This window comes from Hipposideros armiger, unplaced genomic scaffold, assembly GCF_001890085.2.
Source record: "Hipposideros armiger isolate ML-2016 unplaced genomic scaffold, ASM189008v1 scaffold_201, whole genome shotgun sequence".
In the NCBI taxonomy this organism is placed as follows: domain Eukaryota; kingdom Metazoa; phylum Chordata; class Mammalia; order Chiroptera; family Hipposideridae; genus Hipposideros; species Hipposideros armiger.
The window spans coordinates 1,620,970-1,631,777 of record NW_017731551.1 but is presented as its reverse complement, the minus strand read 5'-3'; the positions used below and the strand labels follow the sequence as shown (position 1 = coordinate 1,631,777).

The 10,808-nt window shown below is 43.9% G+C and overlaps 1 protein-coding gene across 4 annotated transcripts in view; it reads left to right on the top strand.

Moving 5' to 3' along the window:
- Positions 1 to 10,808, top strand: part of SVOPL (SVOP like) — a 49,552-nt gene that overhangs the window by 12,980 nt on the left and 25,764 nt on the right. For 2 of the 4 annotated variants that reach the window (XM_019653236.1, XM_019653235.1), the window contains exons 4-8: positions 807 to 878; positions 3,540 to 3,664; positions 6,761 to 6,824; positions 9,130 to 9,255; positions 10,320 to 10,448. In XM_019653236.1, the coding sequence (XP_019508781.1) occupies positions 807 to 878; positions 3,540 to 3,664; positions 6,761 to 6,824; positions 9,130 to 9,255; positions 10,320 to 10,448 (516 nt within the window). Of the gene's footprint in view, positions 1 to 801; positions 879 to 3,539; positions 3,665 to 6,760; positions 6,825 to 9,129; positions 9,256 to 10,319; positions 10,449 to 10,808 lie in introns of those variants that run through there. The other 2 variants (XM_019653238.1, XM_019653237.1) reach the window with 2 other exon arrangements.

Below are 10,808 nucleotides of genomic sequence, written 5' to 3'. Positions count from 1 at the left end.
AGATAGAATCAGAGCCTTTTCATGGAAAAAGGGTTAGAAACGCCAGCCGACACTTTTCCTTTGATTATCCTGGAAGCAGTCACGCAGGGCATCTTACTAGGAAGGAAAGCAAGTGAAGCTTGGACGTGCTGAAGGCAGAAAAATTAGCTGCCTAGAGGCATAGACATCATTTTACAACTCAGGCAGGGTTAACATGCGCTTGGATTTTATCAGGATAGGACAAACCATGGTGAGCATAAGTAAGGGAAAGAAGTAGGCTTCTACCACCTTTGAAGAGTGTTTCTATTGGGTTGTCGGAAAAGTCACAACGCATTTTTGCGACGAAAAACAGAGAAAAAAAATACGTCATGACTTTTCTGACAACCCAATAAATGAGTGATTGCTTTTGGTGTTTGTCCTGTAATGACATAAAGGAAACTACTTCTAGAAATCTCGACTTGTGTGTGGAAATACGGCATGACTGAATAGAGTTTTGTTTTTTAATGGAAATTCACAACTATACATCCGATTGGAGCCAGTGCCCCACTTTGATCAAAGGGACAAGCAGTGACCTGTTCTTTTGACTTGCTTCCACCTGGTGGCAGTGTCTCCAGGTGTGAGGTCCCCCAACAAGAAGCATCAGCCTCCAAAGCCCTGAACAAATTAAACAGGCATCAGGGGAGGGCTTTGTGAAAACCTGTTCAGTGTCCACCCCTCGGCACGTGTCCGCCCTACCTGTAGTTAAGATGCACGAATGTGGAATGCAGTACATTGGTGGATTACAACAACTCTGCTCAGAGGATCATTTTTTCTGCTCCCACATCCAGATGGTGTTTTTTGGCTACATGATATTCAGCGTCCTCTTTGGCCTCCTGGCTGACCGATATGGCCGCTGGAAGGTAGGTTGGCCTTGAAGGATAATTTGGAATTTTCGTTTGTGTATTCTTTTGTGGCTGTGTCACTGCTGCTTGTATTTAGTGGGCATTTCTCGACGGACACCCTAGATAGAAAGTATGGAAATGTCCTTCTCTGACATCACATGCCTGAATTCCAGGCTTGTCTTCTTGCTTTCTCATTTTTTTTTCTTGAGGTACCTGTCCCCATGCCTGGTCCACATAGCCCAGGCATGCAGTTGATGGATGTGCATAGTTAGATCATCTTAGAATATGGGAACTTGCACATATAAACATCAGCAGCTGCCCATTAGTTAATTTGGGTATGGCTTCAAAATGAAGTCACTTGCTCACAGCCACACATCTGCTGAGATTAAACATCAAGACATAAATCTATGTTTTCTGATTACAAACCCAGGTCTCTCTTCTCTTCTTGTCTGATTTCTCATGGGGAAGGCTTCTCTATGCATAAAACAAAGGAAGAAGCCCCAAAGGAAAACGTTAATAGAATTGGCTGTATGCTTTGAAGTACACAAAATAAGTACTGTAGACTCATGAATTAACATGACAACACGAAGTATCTCAAACAAATGTAAAGAGCACAACGAAGGCATTTTACATACGCAGTACAAATGGTTAAGGAACCCTTAAAAGCATTCTGTTGCAGGAGTTGGCAAAAGCAAAGTTACATAGAGTCAATGAAAAGAAAACTGAATCTCTGTCACTTTAAGAAAGAGTTTTATTTGGGCCTCACTGAGGGCTATGTCCCCGAAAGCAAAGCTTCAAGGAGCCTTGAAACAGTGCTCCAACTTAGGAGAAGTGCATGGCACTTATATAGGCAGAAAAGTAAGCGAAGTTACATTTGGTGCCTCCGAAGTTTCAGTTAGGGTGCATACCTGTCAGCGGTTAACAGTTTTACATCAGATGGAAGGAATGCGTAGGAAAGATGAGGTCGTGTCATCGTGGTGCCTCTGGAAAGAATGTATAAGAAAGATAAGGTCGGGTCTGGAAATTATTAAATTGCCTTGGAACTGTTTGAGATGCATTTTTAATGTGGATATTGAAAGAACAGGCACTGCTTTCTGTAATCACTGGCCTTTAGTTTTGAAATTCTGCAGGTTAGTGGCTAGCCCCCATGTGAGGAATTTAGGGAGGTCCATTATATTCCTTTGGTTACTGATTTAGTCAGACGAGCTTAAGCACCCTTTCTTTTCCTCAATAGCAGATACAATTTTTTTTTCTTATCCATTTCAAACATCAAATCCATAAGGAATTTTTCTTAAAGAAGCCTGCAAGTGTATAGATGCCCTCACATATTATTGGTATAGATTTTCTGACCATCGGTTTGGCAGTGTGAATCAAGAACTTTGAGAATATCCATCCATCTCATCTGATCGTTTTCATTCCAGGAATCTAGCCTGTTTCGATCATCAGAGAACCACAGAGATTTATGCACACTGTCACACTCATATTAATAGGAAATGTGAAACCACCTCAACATTCAACAATAGGGGAAATGTTCATGCACTATATTTCATGTGTTACAGTGTATCTTTCCGGTGGAATATTTTGCAGCCATTAAAAATATATCTTACCTTACAAACAGGGAAGAAAATGGGACCAAATCTTGTTAACAGTCTTTTCTCTGGGTTGGAGAATCAAGGGTGATTTAAATATTTTTATTCCTTTTTCTCCCCCCACCCATATTTTCTACTATGAACTTGTATTATTCTTACAGTTAGAGAAAAAGCAAATATCTTAAATTTTCTCCTTATGCCCATTTCAATGCAATACTTCCTTGTGCTCCTGACATCCCTGTGGACAGGGAGGGCAAGTGTTTGCATTCTCAGTGCAGTTGGAGAATTTTGAAGAATGGTCTAAACTCAGAATTGTGAATGAAAAAGGGGCTCTGTAATAAATCTGACAAGTCCAGTGACCGAAAGTCACCTCACAGGGTGATCTGATCATAAATCCCTAACTAGGCAGGTCATGGTGGGTTGTCACAACCCAGGCCTGTAACTTCTTTAGTGGAAGGTTTATCTTTGCCTTAAGCCCTGTTCATTGTTCTTGTGCATCTAGTTAACACACCTTTGAAATGCCAGAGTGATCCTCTTTTTCCATACCCCTCGGAGGAGTAATCACCCTCCAGGGAGCACGTGATCTTGTTACCCATATACCAACAGTCTTTGCTGTAAATGTTACATGTTAACTATCCGGTATGCACAAATGTAAAGAAATATGCATCTCTCCACTTTACTTTCTATGCAAGCATAGAGATTTTCCCACCTTGCTTTCCCCCACCTCCGTGTAATCTTACGTTCCCTCCTTAATTCCAAATGCATGAAAAGAACTGCAAAACTGTCATTCTCTGGAGCATCTGAGATCTTGCTTTTTGGCATGTCATCAGTTTGGCTCAGATCAACTCTTATAAAAATTCTCTACAGGTTTGGATGTTCTTATGTCAACAGAATGGCTGGGCTTTCAGACCAGAGAATGTCATGGATTGTATTGTTCGATGATTTTGAGAGAACCGTGAGCTTGCTGTAGGTTAGCTCCTCAGAGAAGCAAACATCTGGAAATTAAAAATCACCTTCAAAAGTTAGGTTTTTCTCCCCTACCTTCCATGGAGGCAGGTCCCATTAATAAGTCTCCATTTTTTTGCTTTAGATTTTGTTCATGTCGTTCCTTTGGGGAGCCTACTTCTCCTTGCTGACCTCATTCTCCCCCTCATACATCTGGTTTGTCTTCCTGCGGACGATGGTCGGCTGTGGCGTGTCTGGCCATGCACAAGGGTATGACCTCCAAAAGAGATCTGTGTACACCCACAGACACTTACACTGTGGTTCATGGATTAATAGCATCAATAAGTTGCACATTTACCGTATTTCCCCATGTATAAGATGCACCCTTTTTCGAAAACTTTGGGGTCTAAAAACTGGGTGCGTCTCATACAGTGGTTGAGCGCAAAAACAAGCGCGCAAAAAGTGGGAAATGTAAGTAAAAAAATTCTACGACGACTGTGTAAGACGCACCCAGTTTTTAGACCCCAAATTTTTTTTACAAGGGTGCGTCTTCTACATGGGGAAATATGGTATAAACTTCTCTTGTGCTAATTATTTTTGAGTTGTTTTTTTTTTTAATTGATGGCTGCTGATTCCTCTAAAAGCTCTGCGCTCATCAACACGGTGTTGGATGGTGAGGCTCACAGACTGCTGGGTGGAGCATCTGTTAAGTTTTTTGTTCCTAAGGCTGATCATTATTCTTTAGCTGCATACTATTTTGTTAGACTAAATGCTAACAAACAGTACCATAGGTGGTCGGGAACAGAAATGTCAACCCAAACACAGTCTGTTCATTTCTTCGGAACTTGTTGGAAGAGTTTAGTTTGACCATAAGCACCTGTCAACATTTAGGAATACCCATTTTAAAGTGCCGTTGTCCTCCAACTTAAGGCTGTTGTCAGAGTGAAATTGCAAAGCAGGGTGAGGTGCACCAGGAGAAATGTGCAGCTGCCTCTGCCCTTCTGCCCTTGGGTAAGTGTGCGGTATCTTGTGCGTGGGCTTCAAAGGTGTGATGCTAAATTTTCAGCAACTTGGGAGCCTCCCTTACATTAACAGAGCCCCACAGGCTATTCTCTCCTGGGTGCCTTGGAATAAGCTCCCTTAGAATATATTACAAGGTGTCAAAGCACTTATTGTTACCTTAATGTGTTAGGGGGGAAAAATTGTTCTTCCCTGGGGCCTAAGTTAAGCATCACTCTGAGCTTTGGAGCCTTGGAGGAGGAGTAGTTAGTTAGGATTTTAAAACATCCCTCAGGGGCAGCCCAATAAATATGTGAAAACCCCCAAACCCTTGCTAAAAATTGCCACTGAGAAGAGCAATTAGAAAACGGATAGAATTATTCTATTCACAAAATTAATATGTACCTAATTAGAAACCTGTGTTTTGACTGTCATCATTAGTTGGGAGAACTACCTTTTCTTGTTGTATTTTAATTTCCCAAGTACGTTTTAGAAAAGAGAATCAGGCTTCGGAGAACATTTTGCCAACATTTCTCTTGGAAAAAGAGATAAGGCGACTATCTTAAATAGTAAGAGGTAACTTTGGGAATAAATAACTTTGACTTCCAATAACATTGGGCATAAAAATATAAACAGAAGAGCAGGTGTACATTTACTTGTTCTCTTACATGGAGAATCGCTGTGTCGACCTAAAAAAAAAGAAAAGAAAAAGGAAAAAAACACAGTGAGAGGGAACAAACGTTTATTTGAGCCAAAAGAATAGCTAGCTATTCGGGAAGCACTGATTCAGGCAGAAACCCGAATGGTGTTTCGATCAGGAGGGGAGGGCCAGGGGTGTTGATGAGAAAGGGAAGGGAAATAATTACATGACTAGAAAGAAGGCATTTCTGTGGGTGCAAGTAAGCAGCTAAGGAAGAAATGTCTCTAGGTACAGATAAGCGAACATAGTGACTGATTCTAAAGCATGACTTTTAATTTTCAGGCATGATGTCTACTTTCCTGTTTTGTTTTTTTTGCAAACAGTTGTTTGGAATACAGGGCTGCTTCAGGCACGGCCCAAAGGTTATTTTGTCCACTTTTAAAAATTCCAAAGGTTTGAGGAGTAGGACATGCAAGGTATTTTCTCTGGGATGGCAGCTCTGTCTCCATTTTGAAGTGGCTCCATTTCTGTTATTTTTTTACAGCTGTAACAATTATATTTTAATGTATGATTAGCTAGGAAAAACTCTTCTGTTTTCCTTTAAGGTGCACATTCAGTACTTTAAAAAAATTTTCTTTTAAATTAATTGGAGTCACAATGGTTAGTAAAATTACATAGGTTTCAAGCGTACAATTCTGTAACACATCATCTCTATATCTCATTGTGTGTTTGCCACCCAGAGTCAGTTCCTCTTCCATCACTGTATATTTGACCCCCTTTCCCCTCTTCTACCATCCCCCTTTCTCCCTTACCCTCTGGTAACTATCACATTCAGTACTTCTGACAATACTTCACTTCTGACACCAACCAATTCTCTGACACCTGCTGGATGTCCTACCATTCAGCTCTGGTCCTTCTGAGAGTTAGTACAGACCCCACAGGCTAAAGGTCCAGTTCCACACGACTTTCCCCCACTTCACCCCTTGCAAGTAGAATGTCCCCAGGTTACCCACAACTTCTGCCTAACTTGGCTACAAATCAGAAGTTCCCACAACCCCCTCCTTGGGTTAGAGAATTTGCTAGAGTGGCTGACACAACCCTGGAAAACAATTTACTTACAGTGACAATAGTATTATTTCTTACAAAGAACATTTGAGGATACGAATGAACAGCCAGATGAAGATATACACAGGGCAAGGCCCAGAAGTGTCCTGAGCATAGGAGCTTCCGTCCCTGTGGAGTTGGGTGCACCCCACTCCAGGCATGCAGATGTGTTCACCAACCTGGAAGCTCTTTGAACGCCATACTTGAGAAATTTTTATGGAGGCTTCATCACATTAACTCATTTTCTAGTCTTTCTCCTGTCTCTGGAGAATGGTGGGAAAACTGAAAGTCCCAAGCTTCTAATCATGGCTTGGTCTTTCTAGTGACCAGCCCCCATCCAGGAGCACACCGAGTGTCACCTCCTTAGTACAAAAGATGGTTCTATCACCCAGAAAATGCCAACGGTTTTAGGAGACCTGTGTCAGGAGACCAGGGTCCAAGACCAAATATTAGCAGGAATCAGAGCTAAGAACCATATACATATTTCTTACCATTTTATAATGATGAATGTCTGTGTTTTCTAATTCTTTATCTCTGAGACAAGAAAAATTACGATTGTTAAAAAAAGTTATTTGGTTTTATAAAAACAAAATTATTGTGTTCCCCCCCCCCTTCCTGTTTAGGCTCATCATAAAGACTGAATTTTTGCCTACAAAATATCGAGGCTACATGCTCCCCTTGTCTCAGGTAAGGGAACACAGGAATTCTGTCCAGCCTCCTGATCCTATAGAATATGATGTACATGGTTTTCCTCCTGGCTGATTGGTTGTTCTTGGATTTGCACACTGCCTATTGCTTGGTACCCACCAAAGAGCACTGGGAATGCTTCACATTAGAAGTCCACAATTCCAAGGTTTTCTGAGCCAGGACTTCTGTCATCTAACAGCAGCATTATGACACAGGAACCCATTCCTCAGTAGCCAGGAAACATAGCAATGGCTGGTTTCACTGGAATGGCAGAAGCCCAGGAATGCTTGTGGCATGAACGTTCTCTGTGGAGGGACATAGCCACCAACTCCCTTCCAAGGATACTAGTGTCTGCAAGCCTACAATTGGCCTATGCCTGTGGAAACCTGCCATATTGCCTCCTCCCAGATGAGCCATCCTCCAGGCGAGAAGATTTGGATGGCCCCAAGCCCTCTGCAGACCCTGCTGGCCATTGATGAGAGGTTTTGCATCCAGAAGCTATGTCAATCTAGATGCCCTTCTACCATCTTTCATGCCATCATTATCCCCAAGCCCTGACCTTTCATAGGGCTCAGGAAAATGACAAGTTTTCCCACTGAACCATTATATATTTGGCAATAAATAAAGCAGTAGGAGAACATTTTCTAATTTATTTTTAATGTTTCTAATACTAAATTTAGGCAACAAAAAAAATTAGAAATAATCTAATAAGCCCTGAATAACTCATTCCTCCCAGGTTTCTTTTTCTGATCTTTGTTGGACACACACACACACACTTTTAAAAGCTAGGGGTTGGATTTTACATTTAACATTATTTTGTGGGCATGGTCCTGCTCAAGGTCATCTGTGAACATTTTCTCTTCCACCTGCCACTCATTCCTTGGGATGCTTCCTGGTTATGTCTGCTCCTTATTTTCCACGTCTCCTTGGGTCATCTAATTTACTCCAAAGGGTTTAGCCATCTATGTGCCTATGACCCCCCCCCCCCGCAAAACCTTTACCCACAACCAAGAGAACCTCCATGAACTTCATACCCACGTGGCCAACCACCTGATAACCACTTGAATATTCGGCAGGCTCCTCAAATGCAAGGCTCATAGAACTAATCTCTTCATCACCCTCTGAAGACTCTTATTTACATGTTTCCACTTACAGTTAATAGCAAACATTGTCTCTTTAGTCATTGAGCTACAAACTCAAGAGCCATTCTGGACCCCTCCTTTTTCCTCACCCCCATTCGATCAATCACCAAGCCCTACTAACTCACCCCCAATTAACGGACCCTCAACTGCAGGGTCCGTCAGTAAACTCGATCACCTTCACCTCCAAAATGTGTGCCAAATCCATCAGTTAAAAAAAATTCATTTTGCCATTTCACTACTGACATCCTTTTCGTATGCCACATCACCTGTTACCTGGTCTGCTGCCATGGCTTATTACTGACCTTATTCACTGCCTCTTCAGAAAGGTCCTCCCTGATCAGTCAAGTCCATCCCCATCCCATTACTTTTTCTTTATAGGCCTTACCACTTTCTGAAATAATCTTGTGTGTTTTTTTGGTAATTGAATTCCTTGGTGATGAAATAATCACCCTAAGTAGTGCCCCACAGGATCTTTTATTGTATTATCTTCTCTCCATCTCTGTGAGGTGGGATGGAGTTTACTTTCCATCTTCTGGAGGGGAAATACTGTTCAGGCTAAACACTACGAATTGTTCTAATTCCCAACCGATGGGGCCTGGTCGCAGTTGGCTGCCATGTTATTTGTTGATATAAAATCTCCAAGATATTTTTTCCAGTGTGAAAAGCAAAGTGTAAAGCATAATTTATACTATATTACCATTTGTGATAAAGAAGAGAAGCACTTAACTTGTGTATGTTTAGCACAGCTTTAGAAGGATGTAAGAAACGAGTAATACTGGGTCCTTCTGAGAAGAGAAACTAGATGACAGGGAGCTGGGAAAAGAAGAGACGCTTTTTACAATGTTCTCCTTTGTACCTTGAGTTATGAACCAGTGAATTATCTATTCGAGGAAAAAAGTCAGTGTCTTGGATCCCAGATTTTAAAACCTTTGGTGACATGAATCCCCTGTCTCGCTGAGTCTCTTACTTACAGACAAGCAAATGGAGCCGCGGGGAAGTTAAGTGACTTTTCCAGATCTCCCAGGTACCGCGGGTCGTGCTGGGAGTCGAACCCGAACCCTGGCTCCTCTTCTGGGGGTAAAATGCTGGACCGGGTGGCTCCTGAGAGAGGAAGCAGGGAGCACATTGGAGAGGAGGAGTCTGAGCTTCCGTTCTCCCCTCAGGTGTTCTGGCTGGCTGGCTCCCTGCTCATCATCGGCCTGGCCTCTGTGGTCATCCCCACCATAGGGTGGCGCTGGCTTATCCGCATTGCCTCCATTCCTGGCATCATCCTCATCTTGGCCTTCAAGGTGAGGAAGCTCAGGGGACTCCCTCCTGTCCTCCCCACAGCTGGCCCAGTGGCGTGGCCCTTTTGCCCTGCAGATATCTTTCTCACGTCCACCCCTTTCCTTTATTTAAGTATCTGTCTTCACCAGCTTGTGTGGCAAGGGCAGTTTTGCGGGGCTACAATGGAGAGCCAGTCATGAAAGTGTAGACATGCAGAATTTGCGGGGCTGACCTGTAGGCTGGAATGGCTGGAGTGAGGGGTACCGGTGGGAGGCTGGGTAGACCGGCCTGTGTCCAGATTACGAAGGGACTGGAAGGCCGGAGGCCCTGAAGATACGGAAGGAACTGTGTGCTGGGAAGCTGTCACGGGGCTGTGTGGAGACTGGATGGGAGGGAAGACGGAACAGGGCAGAAAAGCAGCTAGAAAGTGTCAGAGCAATGCCAGCAGGAGATGAGGAGGACCTGAACTGCCCACTGGCCATGGGGATGGGGAGCAGGGTGCCGCTGAGGAAGAACCGACCTGCCTTGACTGGGTATGAGGCCTGAGGGGCAGGCAGGGAGAGGGCCAAGGTCATTCTCAAGGTCCCAGCTTCCTGTTTGCTATGCGTGTGGTGTTTCAAGTGTTCCACATCAGCGGGTTGAAGACCCCAACAGTCAGGACTGATTCCTCCACCTCTGGAGTGCTGGAGGGCCGCTGCTGTGGTCCCCCTTTAGACTGTCGCACTGTGGGGAGATGCCAAGGTTCCTGCAAAGGGCTGGGGTGATGGAGCAATGGAGAGGCACTGGGGGCCTTGAGGCGGAGGATACGTACTAATTGGATGTAAGAATTTAATTGTATTAACACATAGGTTGATCCAAATTGGCGGGAAGCTCATTATCACCCCGCTGTTATCCAAGATGGGCCTGCGATAGGAGGACGTGACCTTTTCTTGTTCCAAATCCCCCTGCTATATAGTGCGCCTTGACCCTCGCTACATCCTTTCCCACTTCCTGAAACTGGGACGGTGTAGTGTATGGAGCCATAATAGCTGTACCCATGGGCTCCACTTCAGTTGCAGCTCTGATGTCCTTTGTCATCTGTGCCCAGTTTATTCCTGAATCTGCTCGGTTCAATGTCTCCACCGGGAACACGGAGGCTGCCCTGGCCACGCTGGAGCGGATCGCCAAGATGAACCGCTCCGTCATGCCGGAGGGGAGGCTGGTGGAGCCCGTCCTGGTGAGTTCCCAGATGGGAGGTCCTTTCCCCAACATGGTGGCCACCTGGAAACCCCTAGTTCTGGAAGGCTAGAGCAAAGGGGACTTTGGCTCTCTGGTTCTGCCCTTGGAGGGACTAGAGAAAAGAGCAGAGTAGCTGGGACTAAATCCAGCCCCACAGCCAGTCAGGGAGTCCTGGCCAGTTACCTACCTTCACCTTCCTCATCCATAAAATGGGACTAGTAACGCCTAGATTGCAGAGCTCGTCACATGACTTGGCATCATGGTTTAGAGGGAAGAGATTGTTTTACAGTTTTATTTTCTTGTACTGGCCTTGCCTTATTTTGCTACCAAAGTTATAAATGACATTATATATATATAT